Source organism: Siphateles boraxobius, unplaced genomic scaffold (genome assembly GCF_051911475.1).
Source record: "Siphateles boraxobius isolate OS27281-9 unplaced genomic scaffold, OSU_SipBor_1 20, whole genome shotgun sequence".
NCBI classification, from domain to species: Eukaryota; Metazoa; Chordata; class Actinopteri; order Cypriniformes; family Leuciscidae; genus Siphateles; species Siphateles boraxobius.
Genome location: NW_027508811.1, coordinates 16,564,331 through 16,589,063, shown reverse-complemented (window position 1 = coordinate 16,589,063; position 24,733 = coordinate 16,564,331). Strand labels below are relative to the sequence as shown.

The window sequence follows — 24,733 nt, the reverse complement described above, 5'->3', positions numbered from 1 at the left end:
TTTCCAAATGGTGATGTGAATCTCCTTCTGTCTGGTGTTAATAGCTGCAGTGTATTTGCACACACAACGGCTGCAACTATAGTGCAGTCCCCTCATGACAACCGTCTGGATTGAGCAGAGTAGGGGACATCTCTAGGGTCTTCAAGTGGGCACCTTCCGTCCTCAGTGTTTCGTCGACTAGCCCACGACACCTCAAGAGTCTCGACACGACACTCGACACTCGACAGTGACTCTGGCGTCCCAGAGTCACCCCCCTCCGTCCCCCACTCAACTCAGCCCAGCTTACTGACCTTTACATCCCTCCTGCTGCTGAGGCTGCTCCTTTGACCTAACCACAATCTCTCACAACCTCTCCACAACCCAACCATATGCGCCAACACGTTTGACTAAGGCTGTCGAGCCCCACTGCAGACGTTAAAGCGGTCAGTGGTAGGGCTGGGGCGGTATGGATTTTTTCTAACCGCGGTTGAAAAGCAAGATTTTCCCGCGGTATGGCGGTAAACCGCTTTAAATAGCCAGGCATGAATCACTGAATAGATTTCCTTATTTAAGAATATTCTCAGATACATTCGCATTGAATTCATCATTTTCAGGAGAATAAATTATGATGTTCACATTGGAAATGAAAGAACACCTATTGTAACATGTCTTAATTACAAATATTATACTCCATATTTATGTTTACATAATATAGTGTTATTTTTTATTTAATCTATGTCGATTATATGAAGAGTGAACAGCATGAGTAAGATAGGATCATAAGATGGGTAAGACACTATTTTGACCACTTTATTAAGTTTTGTTTTTTAGAAAGCCTTTCTTTAAATTAAATTTCGTTTTGTATAAATTGGACCTTAATTTTAATCACTGTTTCATTAACTAATTGCCTGGAATTAAGCAATAAGAAGCAAAAAGCAGACATATAATCAGGAGGACGTGGAAGCGCAGGTGCGATCTCTTGCGCGTGAACTGGAGCTCGTCTCATAAATGAACCGAAACTCTGCGTAGGCTGGGCCTAAATGTCTACTTTTAAACAAAATTCAAAACGAAATGATAAAATTTTAGTCTACAGTAGCCTAGTCAGGTAAGGTCAGGTTTGCCGATGTGCGTTATAGGCTATTTACTTATTCATATTTATCCCTGGGCGCCGATCGGAGACGGAGTTCACTGCTGATATTCTGGGGATACAACATAGCCAATATACTAGGGACTTTAGCCTTTAAATATCTTTGCTGCATTGGATCAGTGTTCTTTCTAGACCAGCCAAGAGCTTTCTAGCCTCGCGACAGCAGCACCTCGCATTGCTCATAGACCTTAAAACAGTCAGCGCTGCGGATGCGGTTTCGAAAATTGATCAAAAAACGTTGGTGCGGGTGGATGGCGGACAGATGATGAGTTTTGTGATGCGGTTGCGGATGAAATAATAATAGCCTATCCGCGCATCTCTAATACGAATGGAATGTTATTATGCGTCATGGAACATTGCGCTCCTCAACTCGCGAAAGGTCGGATTTGCTCCATCTTTTGATGATAAGTTTTGTTTAGAAAACCTTGAATCCATGTAAGCCACAATATCATTAGACATAATCCATGTCATTAGAATCAATGAATCCATGGCATTAGACACAACGTGCACACATGTGCAGGCCAAGGTTTTTATTTTTGTTTTTTTTTGCGGTGATGAGGGTAACGAGCTCAGACCCGCGGTTGGAGTCACGTGACCGCGGTATTGCGGTAATGCGGTAACCGTCCCAGCCCTAGTCAGTAGCAACGGTTCCGTATTGCATACTACCGCAAAACACAATATCTGTCCCAACACCAATCCTCATTCACGCAAATTACACAGGAACATAATAACTGAAATTACTATGCAAACTATACAAATAAACTAACAGACTCATCAAATTTTCTAGCTGAGGAATGCTGAAGCACAAAGTGAATTTTTTTTCTCTTGTGCGTTTCATCTTCGCCTTTTTTGTCTCCTTTCAGGTAAGCAAACAGTAGCCTAGTGAAAGACTCAATTGCTTTTGGTTTGAACCAGGGCTGGTCTAAATCTAAACATTTAATTCAATTTATGAGTTAACATAAAATACCACATAATATACTGTAGGATTTTGTTTACCACAGGATTATATATAAAAAGCTGACATTACTCTAGTCTTCAGTGTCACATGATCCTTCAGAAATCATTGTAGGATTTTGTTTATCCCAGGATTATATATAAGAAGCTGATATTACTCCAGTCTTCAGTGTCACATGATCCTTCAGAAATCATTCTAATACGCTGATTTGGTGCTAAAGAAAAATGTCTTATTATCATCAATGTTTAAAACAGTTACGTATACAATGTTTTTGTGAAAACCATGATACATTTTTTTTTCAGAATCCTTTGATGAATAGAAAGTTCAAAAGAAGTGTTTTTATTTGAATTTGTAACAATTTAAAATGACAAACCTTTGAACTTTTGAAGTGGTAACTGCTTTATGACAAACTGGATTTGATCTGTGTATAGGTTCACACTGCAAAGGAATAAAAAGATATCCGTAGACAAACCTTGTGAATACAGCAGGTGTATGGCACTCCACACGCTAGCGGACCAGGAGCAGAGCAATTATGATACATGTTCACCTGCCAGTCTGTGTACTCCTTTCCCCCACAACATTTGAACTGGAAAAACAAGAGGCAAAGCAGTAAAACCACTTATCAATGGAAATATTAGCATAGCTTCAGAAGAAGTCTATTATTTTTGGTAAAGCTGTTTTCTCATCTAACACTGCTGAAGATCTGCTGAGGCCATGCTGTGGTAGAACACGGTGGTTCAACAGTCATATACAAGCCTGACAGAAGAATATTTGTACATTGCATTTTTAAAAACAACAATAGTGCAAATGGTTGAATTTGCAAGCATGTCATCTGCTAAACTGCACCTTGGTTGACAGGGCATGAAACAAGAGAGGTGAATGAATAATCTGAGCTGCTTTGTATTAATTTATTGAGCCCAAAAGCTTTCAGAAGACAAGCATGAATAAATATTAGGCTCCCGTCTTCCCTCACTGAATAGCACAATTCATATTCTAGCAAATTAGCTCATTTAAATGGCAGTGAATACAATTTGAGGAAATTACTTAAGAAATTGGTGGATTCCCTAAAAAAAAACTAAAAAAAACACATCTTCACTGATGTACAAGAATTATATGACAATCAGCAAAGAGTATAATTGTGTTATGATATCCAATTGCAGAAGGCAAACAGAAATTAATGCAGCGTGGGATGTCAGTCATAAAACAAAAAAATGAAGAATGACCAGGACCCCTCTGGGAAAGAAGCCACCCTCCACATCAGCCTGACAGAAAACACTGTCCTGTGTAGGGTTCACTGCTCCTTACAATAATGATAATGGGAGATCTGCAAAAATCCACTTCACTTAACAAAACCCGCTAATTTGCAACACACTCTAATGTTGTCTAATACAGACAACACTTGAGCCGCACAGATTAGCATGTGTTGTTACCTCATTTATGGTCAGAAGTTTTGGCAGTTTGCTGGTCTGGATCATTCAAGTGTGTGTTAACACAATGCCAAGGAGGAAAGACATCAGCAATGATCTTAGAGGAGCAATTGTTTCTGCCCATCTATCTAGGAAGGGTTATAAGGCCTTTGCCAAACAATTTGAATTCCATCATTCTACAGTAAGGAAGATTATTCACAAGTGGAAAACATTCAGACAGTTGTCAGTCTTCCCAGGAGTGGATGTCCCAGGAAATTCACCCCAAGGTCAGACTGAGCATTGCTCAGAGAAAATCGCAAAACACCCAAGACTCACCTCAGACTTTACAGGCCTCAGTTAACATGTTAAATGTTAAAGTTCATGGCAGTACAATTAGAAAAATACAGGACAAGTATGGCATGTTTGGAAGGGTTGCCAGAAGAAAGCTTCTCTCTAAAAAGAACAAGTCAGCACGGCTTAGGTTTGCAAAGTTGCATCTGAACAAACCTCAAGATTTCTGGAACAATGTCCTTTGGACAGATGAGACCAAAGTGGAGATGTTTTGCCATAATGCACAATGCCATGTTTGGCGAAAACCAAACACAGCATATCAGCACAAACACCAACTGTCAAGCTAGGTGGTGAAGGGGTGATGATTTGGGCTTGTTTTGCATCCACAGGACCTGGGCAACAATATTCCTCCAGAATGATGTGAGAGACTGATAAAGTCATATAGAAAAGGATTACTTCAAGTTATTTATGCTAAAGGTGAGATATATATATATATTCACACACACACACACACACACACACACACACACACACACACACACACACACACACACACACACACACACACACACACACACACACATAAAACTCAAAAAATTATAGAATATCATGCAAAAATGATCATTTTGATGATTATGGCTTACAGCTTATGAAAACCCCAAATTCAAATTCTCAGAAAATTAGAATATTACATGAAATCAATAAAAAAAAGGATTTTAAATACAGAAATGTCGGCCCTCTGAAAAGTATAATCATGCATATGTATATAGTAATATATACTAAATATATTAGTTTCACCTTTTAATTTGAATTACTGAAATACATGAACTGTTGCACAATATTCAAATTTTTCGAGTTTCACCTGTGTATATACAGGTCCTTCTCAAAAAATTTGCATATTGTGATAAAGTTCATTAGTTTCCATAATGTAATGATAAAAATTTAACTTTCATGTATTTTAGATTCATTGCACACCAACTGAAATATTTCAGGTCTTTTATTGTTTAAATACTGATGATTTTGGCATACAGCTCATGAAAACCCAAAATTCCTGTCTCAAAAAATTAGCATATTTCATCCGACCAATAAAAGAAGTGTTTTTAATACAACAAAAAAAAGTCAACCTTCAAATAATTATGTTCAGTTATGCCCTCAATACTTGGTCGGGAATCCTTTTGCAGAAATGACTGCTTCAATGCGACGTGGCATGTGGGCAATCAGCCTGTGGCACTGCTGAGGTGTTATGGAGGCCCAGGATGCTTCGATAGCGGCCTTAAGCTCATCCAGAGTGTTGGGTCTTGCGTCTCTCAACTTTCTCTTCACAATATCACACAGATTCTCTATGGGGTTCAGGTCAGGAGAGTTGGCAGGCCAATTGAGGACAGTAATACCATGGTCAGTAAACCATTTACCAGTGGTTTTGGCACTGTGAGCAGGTGCCAGGTCGTGCTGAAAAATGAAATCTTCATCTCCATAAAGCTTTTCAGCAGATAGAAGCATGAAGTGCTCCAAAATCTCCTGATAGCTAGCTGCATTGACCCTGCCCTTGATAAAACACAGTGGACCAACACCAGCAGCTGACATGGCACCCCAGACCATCACTGATGGACCCCAGTCTTCCTCCAGACTCTGGCACCTTGATTTCCGAATGACATGCAACATTTGCTTTCATCCGAAAAAAGTACTTTGGACCACTGAGCAACAGTCCAGTGCTGCTTCTCTGTAGCCCAGGTCAGGCGCTTCTGCCGCTGTTTCTGGTTCAAAAGTGGCTTGACCTGGGGAATGCGGCACCTGTAGCCCATTTCCTGCACACGCCTGTGCACGGTGGCTCTGGATGTTTCTACTCCAGACTCAGTCCACTGCTTCCGCAGGTCCCCCAAGGTCTGGAATCGGTCCTTCTCCACAATCTTCCTCAGGGTCCGGTCACCTCTTCTCGTTGTGCAGCGTTTTTTGCCACACTTTTTCCTTCCCACAGACTTCCCACTGAGGTGCCTTGATACAGCACTCTGGGAACAGCCTATTTGTTCAGAAATTTCTTTGTGTCTTACCCTCTTGCTTGAGGGTGTCAATGATGGCCTTGTGGATAGCAGTCAGGTCGGCAGTCTTACCCATGATTGTGGTTTTGAGTAATGAAACAGGCTGGGAGTTTTTAAAAGCCTCAGGAATCTTTTGCAGGTGTTTAGAGTTAATTAGTTGATTCAGATGATTAGGTTAATAGCTCGTTTAGAGACCCTTTTCATGATATGCTAATTTTTTGAGATAGGAATTTTGGGTTTTCATGAGCTGTATGCCAAAATATTTGCTGTATGCCAAAAAAGACCTGAAATATTTCAGTTGGTGTGCAATGAATCTAAAATATATGAAAGTTTAATTTGTATCATTACATTATGGAAAATAATTAACTTTATCACAATATGCTAATTTTTTGAGAAGGACCTGTATATATACCTGTGTATATATATATATATATATATTTTATTCAACTAACCAGTCTTTAATTGATCAATAATATACAAAATACAGCCATGTTAATTTATATAAAATATCTATTATTTTAATTACCTGTTCTTGTATTTTATATTACTGTTGTGATGAAAATATGATTTGGTGAATTTATTTAATGTTTCTTCTTACATAATTTTGTATGTGACCTTATTTAATGTTACAGCAATAGCTTTTCCATGCAGTTTATAACTTGTGAATAATGTAAAAACTACCACAGAGACAACTTAAGCTCAACAAATAACAGAACTTACTTTTCACTGCTTATTTTAGCCAAAGATTGTGAAGTACTGAGGGGTTGCAAAATGGCTAGTTTCTTTCTCTCTCTAATCTAATTGATATTTCGATGTAGACTTGCTCCCTGTGCTGTTTTTACTGCCTATCAGACTAAACACATTTCCTTTCTATGATTTGGAATCTCACTCACTTAAGATAAATATTCTGTGAAGTCAAGATCAATACCTGCTGTGTCATGTTGATTCTGGCATACTGTTTAACAAAAACAGAAACAAAAAACAAAACAAATTCAAATAATCTAAAAATGAAAAAAAAAAAATGATTCAAAACCACATTTGTGAAAAGGACTGAAGGTGGTTAACAGAAAATAATCCTTTTATCTTTACAATTTACCAAACTAGAGCTAAACTTTTTCCTTTCAGCCATCACACTGTGAGGAATGATTACCTGAAATTGACTGGTTAGAGTGGCAGCTTTAGTTTATTTAGTCCTAATCAAGACAAAATATCTAGTGGAATGAAATTGCTGTAATATATGTGGTACTCCAATAGAGAGTGAATTCTTACAAATACCTAGGTGTTTGATGATAAATTGTCCTGTGGGGTCCATATTGAGAGCCTTTAAAAAAAACTTAGACCCAAGTTAGGTTTTTATCTTATATTAAAGAAGTGCTTTCCTTATTCAGCAAGGAAAAGGTTGGTGCAGAGCACATTCTTATCAGTTTTGGATTATGGTGACCTAATTTATATGCACCCTACTTCATTCTTGTTAAAAAAAACAATGTACTATACCAAAAAAATTCTATTAATAATTCCATCAACAAGAACTGAACTTGGTTAAAGAGCTTTCTCGTCATATGCACCAAATGTCTGGAATGAACTTCAAAATACCTTAAATCTAGAATCACTTCCACCTATTAATACTTTTAAAAGCCTTTTAAAGTCCACTCTGACTGAACAATGTGATTGCTTTTAACTAGGTGCCCTTCAAATTGTATGTTTGTATTTGCCTATATAAGAAGGTAAAATATTTTGTTAGTGTATATATAATGTATAGAGATTTGCGGTGTGATATGTAATCGTTGTCCTGTCTTTTATTTTTATTTGTGAAACTATTTGGCCGCCTGTCTTGGCCAGGACTCCATGTGAGAAGAGTTACTGTAACTCAATGGGACTTTTCCTGGTTAAATAAAGGTTAAATAAATAAATAAAACATAATTGAGCACTGCTAAAACAGCTCTCAGTAATTACTCATATTAAACAGTTTCATGCAGATGCTCTGAGTGAGGTTGTGTATCTGAAGGACTAGAAGACATCCTCATGCACTTGAATGTATCATAGAGCCACTGGGCTCTTTGACTTTGTTGCCATAAAATGCCTATGCATTGAATGTTTTGTAGATGTATTTGCAAATTACAAGTAGAGCTCTTTGAATGGCCTCCTCCAACAAAAGTCTAAATTCCCACTTGGTGGGATCTATTTACTGAAAGTCTTTATATAATTTCTCACACATAAAAGTAAATACAAAGGAATTTCAAAAGCAAATGGTTGATCTCAATCTCTTACCTGTGCACTCAGGAGTTGTTATACCTACTTTATGGTCATTAAAACCTACTCCTCATAGTCACTGGTCTTTGTTGATTTAACTACTGTATCAAAGGGACATCTGAATTGTCACTATCTGACATCTGAGTTGGATTATAGGGCCCTATCATTTCCACAATGCAGAAAACACGGATGAAATTGTGGAATCCAGACGTTAAAACAAGATATACTGTATAAAGCTGAATGTCATGGAATTTGGACAAGTCAAAAGTAGTACTGTTTCCCAATCAAATTAACAATCAACCCCCCATTTTTTTGCAAAGGTATTCACAACAAATCACCAAAATAAATGTTCCATTTTACTTTAGGAATTTATGACAGAATTCATTACTAACAAAAAATTACAAAGAAAAAAACCTGTTGTACAGCCTATTTTTTACAAAAAGCCATTTTTGTTGCAAAAATGATTATTTACATTTTTAAAAGATTGATTAAATTGTTAGGTTTTATGATCAATTTTAATTCAATCTTAAATTTGAATTACATCAAAAAACATAAAATCCAGATTCAAAAATGTAAACAGAATTTAGGAAAAAAATACAATGGAATTCGCTCAAAACAACAACACCGATTTCATATGGTCCTATTATTGTTACAATTTTAATAATTATTAAATTCAATTGATTAGCTATGCCTTATGATAAATAATATTTTATTAAAAAATATTTGATTTATTAATTAGAAATAATTAAAACCATTAAAATGGAATCCAGAAAAAATAAAATATATATTTATTTTTTTTTTTGCAACAAATGAGGATCAAGAATATAAGCATTTACAAATGCAGAGAGGTCTGGACTGACATTGTTTCAAAGGATGAAACTATGTCGACAGACCGAATTCAAAGATCTTCAAAAGTCAGCCTTCCAAATCTGTACCTTTCATGTGCTCCATGATATAAATCTCTTACCGTATTCTGAACAAAGTCCATGATGTTTTTGAAATCAAGGTCATCATAGTAATTCACCATGCCTTTACGAATGTTTTTGTTGAGAAGTTCCACTGTCTATTGGACAAAGAAGGGTCAGTGTTATAACAGGAAGATGTTGTTACGAATTCCATAATATTTCATATGTACAATGTCAAGCCCTTGTTGTTTCTCAACGGTTTTTGAAGCACTTAGAATATGACTGAAATTAAGTTCACAATGATGTTAATTATGCTCTGGCGTCAAAATTATTTTGTTAATGATTGCTGAAGTGTCAAGAAAGCGAAACAAATTTTCACTTCCAGCTGACAAAGAAATCACACAATCTGTTGCTTGGAAATGACAAGGAAGAAACACGTACTTTGAAAAACAAGGCAGAGATTTTATACATTTGTCAAGAACATAATACAACAAACAAATAAGAAAAAAAATCAGTGATAAAAAGGTTTGTACCTGGGTCCTAAAAATCAGAGCAACAATCCCACCGACGAGCTCCAAAACGAGACAGAGAGCGAGCATGTAAAGAAACTGCAAGGCAAGAGTAAACAGTGAAAGAGACACGGGCACATTACTCACAATCAAATGAAACAACAGTCGCACAGTTTATTTCTTCTGTGGAATGCAAAAGATATTTTGAAAAATGTTTTTGTCCATCCATATAAAATGACAACATTGGATATTGACTTTCACTGCACAGACAAAAACAAAACATGTTATTTTGTGTCATACAGATTTGTAATGTCATGAGGGTGAATAAATAATAATAACTGGATTTTCCTTTTTGGGTAAACTATCCCTTTAAGCTTATAATATTATTTATCTGTTTGCTCCGTTCAAAAAGCATTATTATAAAGAATAGTATATGAAGTGTTTTATTCAGAAAATCAATATGGTTAACATAAGCGATATGCTGAATTATAGCAATTGTGATGTAGAGGACACTACGCAAGTGTGGTGTCTGATGGAAAAATGAAAACTTACCACTTTGAGAAGACACAAGTTGTCTCTGAGAGACGCCAGAACCCCGATTAAGGAAACGATGAACATGACCACACCGAGCACAATGAGGATAATGGCGGGAGCCAGGAACACTTCTTCCAGCGTTTTGTACCGTTGCCTCTCCACCTCCGCATAGATGCCGATGGCCAAAATAAAGCCCCCTATAAACTGATACAAATCAGATCAGACCATTTGGATTTAAAGCAAAATAAAATTTCAGATGGGATAATCAACACTATTTTAGTTATGTTGCTACCTTATAGGGGAGATAGGTCAAAAGCAACACAAAAGCAACACAAAAGACTCCATGAAATGTTTTAGTCAGGGCCTCAAAAAATCTAAAAAGGATGGTCATTATTGACCCTAGGAGTATTTCATTTTTTTTATATTTAAATGTATTACGGTTAAAACAAGAGCAAATTAGAGCCATTTGAAACTGCGAGCTCCTGAGTTAATTTATTCTGACCTTGAATCGTAATGGCTTCTCTGATGCGCAGAGTATGATTTCCATTTGGAAATATTCTAAATGATTTTCATACTCTACTGATCAGAGCCGTAGTTGAATTATTAAAGAATTAAAGCATGTGGTGTTAACCCCAAACTGCATTTCTGTGTCAGACTGAAGAGTAGTAGAAAGTAGAGGAGAAGAAGATGATAGTTGAAGCTGTACAAAAGTGACATAGAACAACAAATGCACTTCTGTAACCCAGAGAAAAAAACAGAGCTCCAGTGACATGGCTTAATGGCATAATCAAATAATAACCTTTATAATGCTGGGCTGGTAAATTGCAGCAAAACCACTTCATGCCTGTTAACTCGTGTGTGTGTGTGTGTGTGTGTGTGTGTGTGTGTGTGTGTGTGTGTGTGTGTGTGTGTGTGTGTGTGTGTGTGTGTGTGTGTGTGTGTGTGTGTGTGTACTGTGTACATATTGGGCTTTACGACAAATGTGTTGTGCTAATGCATTCCTCCTGTCCCAGAACTTCCCTTCTCATTCAACACCACACCAAGATGTAGTCTGTATGGATAAGTGAGTAGTAGCAATCTTCTTCCTTAAATAGAGGCATAATCGGTTCTTTTAACTGTTCTAATATGATACTGAACTGTTCAACAGTACAGCGGATCAAATTTCAGAGGGAGGCAGCTAGGCTATATTGTATGGGGAATGCGAGGGGGTGTAAACAGGTCAAAATGGTAAAAATGAATGGACTAATTACAGAGTAAACGTCACCCACTTGGACCACTTTTAGTTTCGTCCAAATGAAAGGAACTTGAAACAAATGGTCTGCAAGTAATCCGGTTTTTAGTAACAGTCCACATAGTTTGGTTAAATTAAAGCTACACCTCCGTGTCTGCCATCATCATTAGTATGCAGAGGACTAATGGAGTGAAAAGAGAAGATAGCTATTGTTGAAGCAATATAAAAACGTTAACTTAGGATCTTATAAGCTACATTCTGCCCATTTATTTGATCAAAAACTTATTGTGAAATATTATTAAAATTATTAGAGTTATAAAAACTCTTTTCTCTTTTAATATATTCTACAAAAGTAATTTATTCCTGAATTCTCATCAGTTTTCAGATTTTTTTGGTCTTCAGTGTCTCACAATCCTTTAGAAATAATTTTACTATACCGATTTGAAGACACCTGTGAAGAGATGATTGACGCAAACTCTGAATCAACATGCACTAATGCTACATTTTTTCATATATTGTAATCATTATGTCCACAACTAGTAATAATTACTTCAATGAGCTCATTGTTTCTGCCTTAAATTATAAATTATTAGCTAACTGCGTGATTTGTATATACATTTCTGAAACGCATTACTTGGACACAGCCATCTCTAATAACATATTGCAAACAGCTAAAGGTCTGTAAATTTTACCAATAAGGCTGATTTCCAATGAGGGTTAAATACTTTCCATTACAACTGTATCCTGAATAAAAGTATACATTTATTTAAAAAAACAAAAACGTACTGATCAGAAAATTTAAACAGTGGCGTAAGTTAATGAGACTTTGACGTGACATGATTTAAAAAATAAAAAAAACAACATGGTGGTAAGTTGCTTAGTGATAGTCAAAGGTTGATCATTTTCAATATGCCATTAACCTGGATGTGCAAACAATAAATGAATTTGAACAATGAAGACGCAAAGCACTCTCTTCATTTCAGAAGACCGCCACTGGTAAGAAGCTAGAGTAGCCTGGTTAACAATTAATTGTTGTACTTTATCCTAACATGCGTTTTCAATTTTTAAAAAAAAATCTGCACAAGAAAATCAAAAATAGTGACTAATGTTACAACCACAGTTAGAGAAAGTATGAAACTAACTTTATCATGCCACTGATGCTTAGAAATATGTTCATGTCAGTGACTAAATCCTAGTGGGAGATACTGATAGACTGGAAGACAAACTAAAACAAAAAATGCCTATAGTTAAGGTCCCTCATAAGGTTTCAAAAGCCTCTTGGGAAACCGTCTGGAAAGTGTCGACCAGTTACTTATGACCTTTGGCTGACTTTAAAAGGACTGAAAGCATTAAGGTTTATGGAGTCCGAGACCACCACCACCTCATTTCAACAGAAACCGGTTCGATCTGGTCATTATAATTCCTTTATTTTCATGTAGGCTACCTTTATTCCAAACTGCATTGCCTTTTTATTACTTGAAGGTATATGAAAAGAAAGATCATCCTGATAGCAACTTACAAAACGTCTAGATGTCTTCAACCTTTCTCATAGGGACCCACTGTCCTGCAAAGTTTATTTACAACCTACTTCAGAAGCAGCTTGATGAGCTGCTTCAGGTGTGTTTGACTAGGGTTGGAACAAAGGGACCATTAACACAACACCGTTTTCATATAAAAATAAAAAAACTTTATGCGTTTTTGCCTGAAAATGCAAACTTTTGATAGTTTTGAAGCTTTTGATAACGATACAGTTATCGTCTACATGTAAACTACAAAAACGTGAATTTGTGAAAACGGTGATGTCATGCGCATGGATATTATGTGTTGGTCTATAGGCGTGTAGTGTTTCATTACAAAGTGACATCGCCAACTTCTGGCGTGTTTTTCTGTGTTGTCTGTAAGCAACAAAAAAAATGCAAAGGAAAAACTTTTCCATTTTTAGTACATCGTTATCATGTAAACATACTCTAAACTCTGCAGGACAGTGGGTCCCCAGGACCACTTACATCTGCAAATGTATGCCATTCAAAACCATTTCTAAACATCCAAATCTACTATTGAGCCAATCAGTAAAGTTAGCACCTTCAACCTCTTCAAGTCAAATAAGTTGTACGCACAAAAAATAAAAGAGACATGAGAGCACATAAATCAACAGAGATGGTAAGGACAAATCTACGCCCTTGCCTTTGTGAGCAGGATTGCCATCCACACATAAAAATGTACTCTTTGCACATCCACCACGTCTCTTGTGAAAGCCCTGATGAGAGCAGCACAAAGTGTGCGGTAGGTCAGCCAGTACTGTAATACTGCTGCCAATGGGCCACCAAGAGCCTCGGCTGGTGGCATAATGGTCTGAAATAGCGTCCTGTGGGGCCCATTGTTTATGCTGTCAGTGTGATAGGTTCAATATGTGCAGTCCTGCTCTTGACAGAAAGCTATGGGAGAAGCACAATGGTGCAGCCCATAGCATTTCAAACCCCTGCTGCTTTGACACCAACTCTTTTCACACAATAATCTATTTTAAATACCAATAACAGATGAAAAAAAAAGATAGCAGAATGTCATAGTGCATACGCCATGAGAGTGGCTCAAACTTGGATAATACTACAATGAAAAGCATTATTTGCATATAAAAGAGTATTATCAAAGCATAAATGAGACATTAATGTCACAAATGTGAAATGTATAAAAGATTATTATATGAGTTAATGAAAACATGACACAAATGGTTGACAAAATAATATGATGCAAAAAAATAATAATTATAAATAAAGAACATCAAATGTGGAGAATAGAAACATTTAAGAACAATTAAACTGAACAATAGGAACAACCATTGTATCTTAACTATAACTTTTAATTTTAATCAGATCGGAGTCTGAACTGTTTTCAATTTTAAAACGCCAAATTCCAGGGCTTATGTAACCCCAAATGACTCTCTGATTTTTAGTAGTTTGACAATAGCAAATAAGAGTAGGCTATTAGATAAATTGAGAACTAAAATAAAATAAAAACTTGCTTGATGATGTTTGCTTGATAAAGCTTGATAATGTTTTGCATTAAAAGCACTAGATTAAATTATTCATTAATGGCTTTTAAAATATATAGTACAATTAGCATATGTGTGGTTATGTAGGCTATATAGATAGACAATACATTTAAGGATCAAGCATTCAGGACACATGCAAGCTATTTTATCTTTCAACTGATTTTAAGAACAAGGCAATCCAGGGAAACACACAAACATTATATTCATGCACAGTACACACACAATGTTGGTCAGCTGATCGTCATAATGCAATCAATAACAGAAGCAAGATAACCACCAACCACTAAAATTTGTCTATTTCAGTTTCTATCTACTTCTATCAAAAGGAATCCTATTCACTTGGTTTTGTGCCCAGATGAACATATCAGTTTAACAAGGAAGGTCTTAAGATATTTAAATCGTAGCATATACCTACTTTAATTAGTCATTACCTTAATATTTCCGCTTAGTAGCCTACTTTCTACAGCGACGACGTTGCATATATATATATATATATATAGCCTATATTTATTAATAAATCAATTGATAAACACATGCAACGTCGTAAAAAACATTGATGTTTTAACAGCAAGTTAGCCCACTCTACTAAAGAGATCTATAATTCAGTAACAAACTCTTAATCCTACAGTAGCCTACAGTAGTAGAAGGAGGGTGGGGTCAAGAGCGCTGGAACAGGTTAATGGGCGTCATAACATAGCCTAATTAAAAATATATAAACATATACAAAGTGTTACTTTAAGCAGATTTATGATATTCAACTATTCTTTTCTTTCTCTCTGTTCTTTCCGACTTTTTAAACCGCTCTTGTGCTTAGTTGCTTACTATAGCCTCGTGAATGTATTACAACGATCTATTAGGCTACATAGGAGAGAGAAAAACAACCAAACTCACCCAGAAAATTGTTGCATATACGATTAACGAGAACTTGAGAAAGATGTACGAGCACCTATCGCAATATCGGATTTCTTTTGACATGTTAAAAAACGTAAAAATGGAACGGAATACGTTCCCGTAAACACTTCCTGGTTTGTTTGTAACGTCTACCTGAGCGAGCAGAGCACGCGCTCCATTATCACTAACGCTGACATGAATTACAATATTTTGATTGATGGGTGGGTTGTCCAATGAGAGAGCGGAAGGGGAGTTTATTCAATTTAGAGCACTGAAATACATTACTCTTTAACAGTAGGGTACAGTTAATATGAAAAAAACTATAAACAAAGACAACACAAAACACTAAACAAAAGTTATCCATTAAAGCAAGTCACATTTAATTTATTATAATTATAGACAATCAATAAAAACACATAAACACAAAACACATAATTATTGTAATTATATTATCGATTTACACATCGAAGAAAACTTTAAAAAAAAATTATAATGAAGATACGGTAGCCTACCCTTTATCTAGAGTTTTTTTTTGTGTGGAAAATCTCAACAGACTGCGGCAGTAAAATTAGGCTACTGGCAGAAATTCCCATGAAAAGTTTTTTTATAATACGCACACTAAATGAAAAGGTCGGATCTGCGAAAACCATCCAGAAATAGCCTTTGGTGATTCGAAGTGTCCAAACAAGGCTACACTATTCACTATCCACATCCTCCTCCACCATGCTGCCCAGACACCTGTCTCACTCCTCAGACAAAATGAATAATATCACCTCACACAACTGGAGAATTAAGGGGTATCTAAGCAACGTCTCAGCAGAACAAGAGCATACATGCTCTTAAACTGTGACATAGATATTTCCATTAGTGTTCGCTGCAGGGGAGTTGCAATTATTGATGACAGCAAGCTGGCCATTGTCATTAACACGTCAACTGCATGCCAATTATATTTATTATTGATATTATTGACAGATTTTAGGAGAAAAAGCGCAAAGTTCTGTGCGTCACAATGCGCGTTGGCAAAAATGTGTATCAATCAACGTCATCTGAACCGACACACCTCCAATACTTGTGGCACACACACATTCCTTCAGTTTTCCAGTGCTCGATCGCTGCGGGCACAATAACGCACTTCAGCTGACAGTTTGAACACGAGGCGGTATGGCTACGAGGCGCACTGATCGCGCATTGTTTGGAACTGCTGCAAATGTCCAAAATACACAGGTTTACCATGTCGTATAGCTACAGAAGAGTAAGTAACTCACTGGAATAAGCATACTGACTGATTCATGCCCTGTGACTTCGGACAACTACAATGGATATCACTTTGGACCCCCTTTCAACATCTGTTCTTTACGACGAGGAAGATGGAAACGAAACCTCCACCAATCTGTTCGAGCAGCCGGACTGGCAGGTGGCACTATGGGCGATTGCATACTCTTTGATCGTAATTGTGTCCATCATTGGCAATGTCACTGTTATTTGGATAATTCTGGCACATAAACGCATGAGGACAGTGACCAACTACTTCATTGTAAACCTCGCCTTTTCTGATGCATCTATGGCAACTTTTAACACTGTCTTCAATTTCGTGTATGCTTTGCACAATGACTGGTATTTCGGTTTAGGATACTGTAAATTTCAAAACTTCTTCCCAATAACAGCAATGTTCTCAAGCATTTATTCAATGGCGGCTATTGCTGTTGACAGGTAAGCAATGTCTATGTATCTATCTATCTATCTATCTATCTCATCATCATATCTAGTGCTCTCAGTGAATATCAGTAAACCTCAACATGATGTTCCCATGGATTATGATAATAATTAATCACCATCCTAATGAGATAACATGCCATAAACCATGTCATAAAACAGTTACAGCCCGAAAGCGAATGAAAGCCTAATTGTAGCTGTAATATAACACATACATTAACTAAGTTTACCCTTCAGCTGGCAGCTGGTTTTATGTGGTTTTTTTTTTTCCTGGTCATAAATGTTTAAGAGCAGGGGTCGGTTGCATAAACCTCTAAGACTAGTGTTACAAGTTAGACATCAATTTATTTTCTTTAAGAATGTTCATATCTTTTTTTAAATCAGTTACATAAAAATGTAGATTAGCCTAATTTGATACTGAAAACTAAGACTGACTGCCCCTGACCAACTGCTAGTGGGTCATACTTGAACTTACGACACTGTCTTAACATAATGGTTATGTTTATGCAACCAGCCTCTGCTGGTCCAAGCTGATCTAAATTCTGGATGATTGATCAGATGGTCTGACATCCACCTAGACAGATGAAGCGGTTAGAGCTATTTATCAACCAAATTTTAGCTTTTGCCACTGTGCTTAGAAATAGCTCTAAATATATCAAGAGTGTAGGCTATAAAGCTTTGATCTGTGCTCCATCACTAATCCACCACAAACGGGCAGAAGCAGTTAATATTTACTATTCAAATATATCCCATATGAATATTCATTTTCATGAAGTGATTGTTAGGATCACTTTCCACTTTTCACTTATCACTTTCCATATTGTGTTCTGAGTGACTTAACAAGTAGATGATGATGATGATGATAGTAATTAAGCACGCACGGGAAATAACGCAACCTATCAATTCTCTTTCTGGAAGTTCTCATGTAAAACATTACGCATGCAGTAAATTTATTTTAAAAAGCCCTCTGAAACATTGAATGTCCATAGAAGGGTGAGTCAAAAAAAGTGGTTTTGCATTTAAAGGTAGCCTATAGGCTATACTGTTCACTTTCAATAAGATGTTGCTGTCTGAAATCCACAGATATATGGCTATAATCCATCCTCTGACGCCCAGGCTCTCCTCCACTACTACTAAAGTTCTGATCGGGATCATCTGGACTGTGGCTTTTTCACTGGCCTTCCCTCAGTGTTATTACGCGAGCACCAAGTTCTACTTCCCTCGGACTGTCTGTATGGTGGAATGGCCTGATGATTATGGAGGGAAACATCAGCTCTCGTAAGAAAAGCAGACAAAAATTACTAGCATTGTAACATTTCTACTCACAAGAAAAAAATGTTAATACATCTCATTTCCATTTTCTTGATTTACATAATGATTTTGTGTTCTTATTACAATATCATAATTTTTGTGGCACAGATTTGACTTGTGAAGTGATGCTTGATCTCACTAGATATCAGATTGCTGTGATTATCCTGATCTACTTGCTCCCTCTGCTGGTGATGTTGGTGACCTACAGCCTGGTGGGACAGAGGCTGTGGGGCAGTGAGATCCCCGGAGAAGCATCCGACCACTACCAGAATCAGATGCAGGCGAAACGGAAGGTCAACGATGCTAGTATTTACTCATATAACTTTGTTAATGATATTTATTCCAGTTACTCTGCACAGTCACCTAACTAACCTACTCACATACACAGGGTCGGTGACATAACGCGGCAAAATACATTTTTTGGGCTTTACAGTTTTTCTGAATTGCTAAAACACTAAACCCGATTCTCTGAACCAAATTCTCAATAGTCTAAACCTATTTGTCGAATAAATCACTCTTTCTGTAAAACATTTAACAAGTTCAGGTAGTTAAAACAGTATTTGCAAATCTCATGCACTCTTTTTTCAAAACTCTAAACACATTCTCACTCACTAAAACACATTTTACACTGTGATGCACTTATGTTTCAAAATGCTAAACACAGGTAAGCGAAAGTTAAACACAACTGCAACACAGTTGTCATCGTTTACACACAGCGACTCAAAATTCACACTTATTTCTAATGATGTGACCAAACCAACTGTACATAATACAAGTCAGTTCAGAGTCCCAACATTTACTCAAAATGTTGTACTGAACGTTAACAATGGATGGAAACAATATAAGAGGGAGAGGAGGTAAAGTATGTGTGTAAGAAGTGGTGAACAAAAAGGAGGAGGACGAGAAAGAGCAAGGTGTGGAGAATGTTGTCAAGGCTGGATCTGGCTTTAGGGTTTTTCCCAAAGGCCTGCAGAAACGACATTGTCTGTGATCACACCGTGTCTCGGACCCGACATGAAGACGAGATACTGAAGCAGAATCAATCTCTTAAACTCACCTTGATTCTGCAGTTGCACAACTCTTCTGAGTGACTGTAACATTATTTTCATTTAGAGTATTTTACTGTAACATTTTTGGCTTTTGCAGTTGGGTCACTGTATTTTCACCGTATGCAAGTGGTGAATATACAGACATTCGATAGGCCTAGCCTACTATTCAATATTCAGTACAATACTATACTTGCAGTGGATAAAGTATACAATTTATTCACCTTAACTGTAAGTTTTCATTACTATACTTTTTTACGTAATTGCAAAATTTGTTTACTTTGTTACAATACTTTTTTTCTGTAACTGCATGCTTTGGGTTCTGTTCTCCATTTTTTTATGTAGTGTCTAATGATGAATGATCTGTAGCCTAGTGTTTATAATTTTGACATCTCTGTGTGTATGATCTGAGAGCATGGTTTTATTTTGAGCACAGATAAAATGGTTTTGAGGCAATTGTTTGATTTTGAAAGGAAAATGAGTGATGGTTTCAAGAAATGTGTTTTACCGGAAAAACTGCAAGGGCCTGTTCACGTATCGCGTTTTTTGCGCGCTCAAGATCGTTATTTCAAATGTAGGCGCGCGGTATGCGCGCTCATAATGGAAGCGACGCGGTCGCGGTGCGACGCGCTCGTTTTTTCCAAGCGCGTCCGCGCCGCATCGAGATAAAAACTTTTCAGAATGCCGCAAGCGTTTTCCTTGCTGTAACGGAGAGCGCAGCTGATGGTTGCTAAGCAAAGACAGACGCCTCCAGACAGAGCGCAACCGCGCTTTGGAAAAAGGAGAACGCGGCGTGACTAGCGTTTTCAGGCGCTATATATGAGCGCAGCCTAACCCCTAAAATCCACTGGATCCGTCTACGGCGCGGAACGTCAGCGTCGCGGATGCCGCAGCTAATCTCGGCCATTATAGTCAATGCTCTAAAGTCCACCAGCTGCGGACGCAGCGCGTCTCAGAAGCGTCCCAGAAGCGGCTCTCCGCGCCACTGCAAAAGCCACAGCAGACTTAAAGGATGACAATACTTCAACTTCAACTTCAACTTTTATATATTATAGCACATTTAATAGCAACGTTGTTGCCCAAAGTGCTTCACAATTAACTAAAACAATACATAGGCCTACATGTATAAAATATTTATCAAGCTCAGCAGATGAAGGCATGACACACTCTTAGACATACCCCTCACATAACTATATAATGAGATCAGTGTAGAAAAAATAAAACTAGATAAAAATAAGTAATAAGTAGAATGTACAATACCCTTAACTACAAGCTAAGTTAAAAAGATAACATTTTAACTGAGACTTAAAAATCTCTGTAGTTTGAGCGAGCCGGATATGAAGGGGAAGACTGTTCCACAACTTGGGGGCCACAACTGAAAAAATTCGATCACCCCTTGACTTCTTTTTAGAATAAGGGACAGTCAGCAAAAGTTGGTTCGTTGATCTTAATGTCCTACCTGGTATGTAAGATCCTAAAAGGTCAACAATGTAGTTTGGGGACATATTATGCAATGCTTTAAAACCCATTAATAAAATCTTATAATCTATTGAACCGGTAGCCAATGAAGAGAAGATAATACTGGAGTAATGTGGTTCCTTTTTTTAGTGCCAGTCAGAAGCCTGGCTGCGGCATTCTGCACCAGCTGCAGATGGCCTAGTTGACGTTGACAGATCCCTGCATAGAGAGAGTTGCAGTAGTCCAGTCTTGACGTAATAAAAGCATGGATGACGACCTCCAAATCTTTAAAACTAAGAAAGGGTTTTATCTTAGAAATCAATCTAAGCTGATCAAAGCTATTCTTTACAACAGAATTTATGTTTATCAAAGCTTAGGGATGAGTAGATTATTACACCAAGATTTCTCACACTATCTTTCACCGTCATTTCTAATGGAGTAAGAGCACTGGCTATCTTCTCTTTGAATTTTGGTGGACCAAATATTATAATTTCAGACTTTTTTTCATTAAGTTGAAGAATGTTTTTAGACAGCCAAACTTTAAGCTCATTCAAACAGTCCAACAAGGACTTGAGGGACTGTTGGTTCCCGATTTTGAGAGGTAGATAAATCTGTGTGTCGTCTGCATACATATGATAGGAAATTTCATAGTGACGACAGATAGAACCCAAAGGATGCATGTACAATTTGTACAACAAAAATGTACAAAAATGTACAACAAAGAGCCTTGAGGGAGGCCATATTTTAAGGTGGCCGCAGAGGATGAAGCATAGTAAGCAATACAATAGTATTTATTTATGACTAAAAATGATTAAATATGGGTATGTAAGCCTCTGCCTGACAGGAAAAATGTTATAAATTTTAACATTTCTAAAGTAGCCGAATTGTCGTACCGAGTTTTACCATTATAGAGAAATAATAATTAACTTTGTGGATCAATTTAAAAAAGTGACTCATTTCCTTACCCAGTCAACAATTTGATCAGTGATCTCAGCATGAGCTCCCAGGATAATAATATTAATAATTCATTACATTTATATATAGCGCTTTTCTCAACACTCAAAGCGCTTTACATTGAAGAGGGAATCTCCTCAACGACCACCAGGATACTCAAGATTTGGTCACAATCAGAGGTCAAAGTGAGCTAAAAGTGTAACCTCACACCGCCGTCACTGCAAACACCGATCACCATCATGGTAACGACAAACAAAATAAAAATACATCAATATCTAAACCTCTGTTAATTCTCAATAAGAACTTCTGTAGATGTCTAACAGAAATAAAGTCAATCTGGTTAGTTATAAGTGAAGCTGGTAATGCTGTTTGTGGAGTTGTTTAATCCTCCTCTAGAGATTTAATGTCTTCCTTTATTTAAATTAAATGGGGGGGGGGGGGATAGTAAAATTCCAATAGAAATACAGACTTGTGCCAAAATTTATGCAGTTGGCAATTGGCATCAACGCAGGCAAAAGGATTTCAACAAAAAAACTGAAAAAGAAAAAAATGTCCATCAGGGGTAATACTTGATAATAATGAAATAAAACTGTAATTGTAATTGTTATATTTACAATTCTGCTGTTTCTAAACCCTAGATAGATGCATACATTTTATTTTAAGTTAACATTTTTCTTATTTGAAAGTTTTTTTTTGTTTTTAATTTCAGTTTTCATTAACTGTAATTACCCTAGCTACATCTGAAAAAAAAACTATATTATCATGAATGAATGTAGTTAAGTTCCACGAAGACTCAAAGAATCAATGATAAAACCTCTACTGGGGACAGAAATCTTTTCTTCTGGCAGAACAGGACATGCGCTTTTTCACTTCTTTCACATTTTTCCTTTTTTTTTGTCAATAATAATAAGCCTCTTCAGTGGGACTTTATATTGATGGTAGCAGCTATTTATGGTTTTAGATTATAGGTCTTTGTGTAGAAAGAAAAAAAGATTCATGTCATTTTTGCAATTTGATAAAGGTTGTGAAGATGATGATAGTGGTGGTGACAACCTTTGCAATATGTTGGCTCCCCTACCACATCTACTTCATTCTGGGGAGCTTCAACAGGGACATATACAAGCAGCACTACATCCAGCAGGTCTATTTGGCCATCTTCTGGTTGGCCATGAGTTCCACTATGTACAACCCCATCATCTACTGCTGTCTAAACCAAAGGTACATGCACACTACATCTAATGTAAGACAAAGAAATTTTATGAAACACATTAAGAAAGATATTTAGTACAGCGTTTGCATTAATGTCATTTAGGACTATGGTGTGGCAATGGTGATCCCTAGAGTTTTACTGCAATACTATAATCAATATTTACTCTTTGTATTTACTCAATATTAAACTTGTTCATATTTAATGCACAAGAAGTTTGCATGTTGCATCATGCTGTCTTTCTGTAGATTCCGCTCAGGTTTTCGCAAAGCGTTCCAGTGGTGCCCCTTCATCAAGATTTCTGAGGAGGACAACATGGAACTGCAGCACATGAGGACCTTCCACATGAGACGCAGTTATCGCACCGAGACCACCAGCATGGTGGTCCGAAATCATGCCAGTGAACCAGAAGACAACACATCCAAACTAATCAAAGCTTGAGTCGACAATATTTCAGTGATGGGTATCAGAGGTGTCAATTCCAGAGGTCAGAAAGTAAAAGTCCTGCCATATGTTTATTCCACCCATTAACTCAGCCAGCTGATTTCACTAATTAGTTCCATCTCCTGGCTGAAAAACTTTGCTAATTAGCAAATCCAGGTGATTGGAACAAAATACTGAGGAGGAATTTTACTTTCTGAACCTGGACTTGACACCTCTGATGGGCATACAGAGAGGATGAAAAACACTCTTGTTGGCTATTCTTAAAATCAAGCACGCCCACACTTTGCACTTAATACCTCACAGTGGATTCTGTGGGCTTTACAGGCGGAGAATTCATCTATTCCTATGGCAGAAGCACCAAGCCTTATTTGTTTCTGTGTTGCTGCTTAGAGTACTAGTCCTATTATACAATCAGTATTCTGTATATACTGTACACACTTCTGTTTAAAAGTTTGTGGTTAGTAAGATTGAATAAATTAATACTTTTATTCAGAAAGGATGCAGTAAAAGTAAAAATACAGATATAAAATGATACAAAAGAATCCATAAAATGTATCCTGGTTTCCATGAAAATAACAAGCAGCACAGCTGATGTCAAGATTGAAGACGTTTCTTGACCAGCAATTCAGCATGTTAAAATGATTTCTAAAGGATCATGTGACAGTAATGATGCTGAAAATTCATTTAATTTATATATATATATATATATATATAGAGAGAGAGAGAGAGAGAGAGAGAGAGAGAGAGAGAGAGAGAGAGAGAGAGAAAACAGTCATTTTAAATTGTAATAATATTTCACCAAATTACTTTTTTACTGTATTTTGATCAAACAAATGCAGTCTTGATTTTTATCAAAAACTTGGTTTCTCTAAAAATATTACCGACCCAAAACTTTTAAACGGTAGTGTACCTTGTTGTTTTATACACACATAGAGAAATTAATGTTTTAGACTTTAAATATTGGTTGAAACTCAAGTGGTGCCTGGAAACTAAACAAACAAAAGAAATCAACATTAAATTGGTCAGTGCATCTGCACCACAGGTCAATGGTATGGATTGCTTGAGATATACCGTCAAGTGTAAACAGGATGATGACTGTTGTCTTAAATTGACAAAAAGATAGACAAAATGAGGAGTGAAAAATGTATTGCATGTATATATATATATATATATATATATATATATATATATATAGTGGTTGAAGACATTATGTATATATTTATAGACAAGCAAACATATAAATGAAACGAAACAGACATTTCCATGTTGTAATTGTACTGTACATAGAAAAGCAAGGTCACATTTCAGTGGTGCTCAATGTTTCAGCATGTATTATCTTTAATATAGCCAAAATCTGCATGTACATCAATACATTTGACTGATTAAAGACCGTTTACCTTGGTTTTAGCTCTGAGAC

General features: G+C 36.7%; 2 protein-coding genes across 2 annotated transcripts in view; one reads left to right on the top strand and one right to left on the bottom strand.

Annotated features, from left to right (window-relative positions):
- Window positions 1-15,384, bottom strand: part of tspan15 (tetraspanin 15) — a 29,121-nt gene extending 13,737 nt beyond the window's left edge. Inside the window, exons 1-5 of the mRNA XM_077237149.1 lie at window positions 15,184-15,384; window positions 10,031-10,216; window positions 9,503-9,577; window positions 9,032-9,127; window positions 2,554-2,667 (exon numbers count right to left, since the gene is read on the bottom strand). Coding sequence (XP_077093264.1) covers window positions 2,554-2,667; window positions 9,032-9,127; window positions 9,503-9,577; window positions 10,031-10,216; window positions 15,184-15,267 — 555 coding nt within the window. The 5' untranslated portion in view covers window positions 15,268-15,384. The remainder of the gene's footprint in view (window positions 1-2,553; window positions 2,668-9,031; window positions 9,128-9,502; window positions 9,578-10,030; window positions 10,217-15,183) is intronic.
- A 952-nt stretch (window positions 15,385-16,336) lies between these two features.
- tacr2 (tachykinin receptor 2) lies at window positions 16,337-23,313 on the top strand. Its single transcript, XM_077237148.1, has 5 exons — window positions 16,337-16,893; window positions 17,980-18,174; window positions 18,350-18,500; window positions 22,687-22,883; window positions 23,121-23,313. Exons 1-5 carry the CDS (start codon window positions 16,499-16,501, stop codon window positions 23,311-23,313), a joined length of 1,131 nt encoding a protein of 376 aa, XP_077093263.1. The 5' UTR covers window positions 16,337-16,498.
- Window positions 23,314-24,733: the final 1,420 nt, after the last annotated feature.

What these genes read in the sequence shown, in the direction of transcription:
- tacr2 (XM_077237148.1), top strand. Translation starts at nt 16,499, where the DNA reads ATGGATATCACTTTGGACCCCCTTTCAACATCTGTTCTTTACGACGAG. An exon ending in GCGGCTATTGCTGTTGACAG is followed by an intron (nt 16,894 to 17,979) that starts GTAAGCAATGTC and finishes TGAAATCCACAG; the next exon opens with ATATATGGCTATAATCCATC. An exon ending in GGAGGGAAACATCAGCTCTC is followed by an intron (nt 18,175 to 18,349) that starts GTAAGAAAAGCA and finishes TGATCTCACTAG; the next exon opens with ATATCAGATTGCTGTGATTA.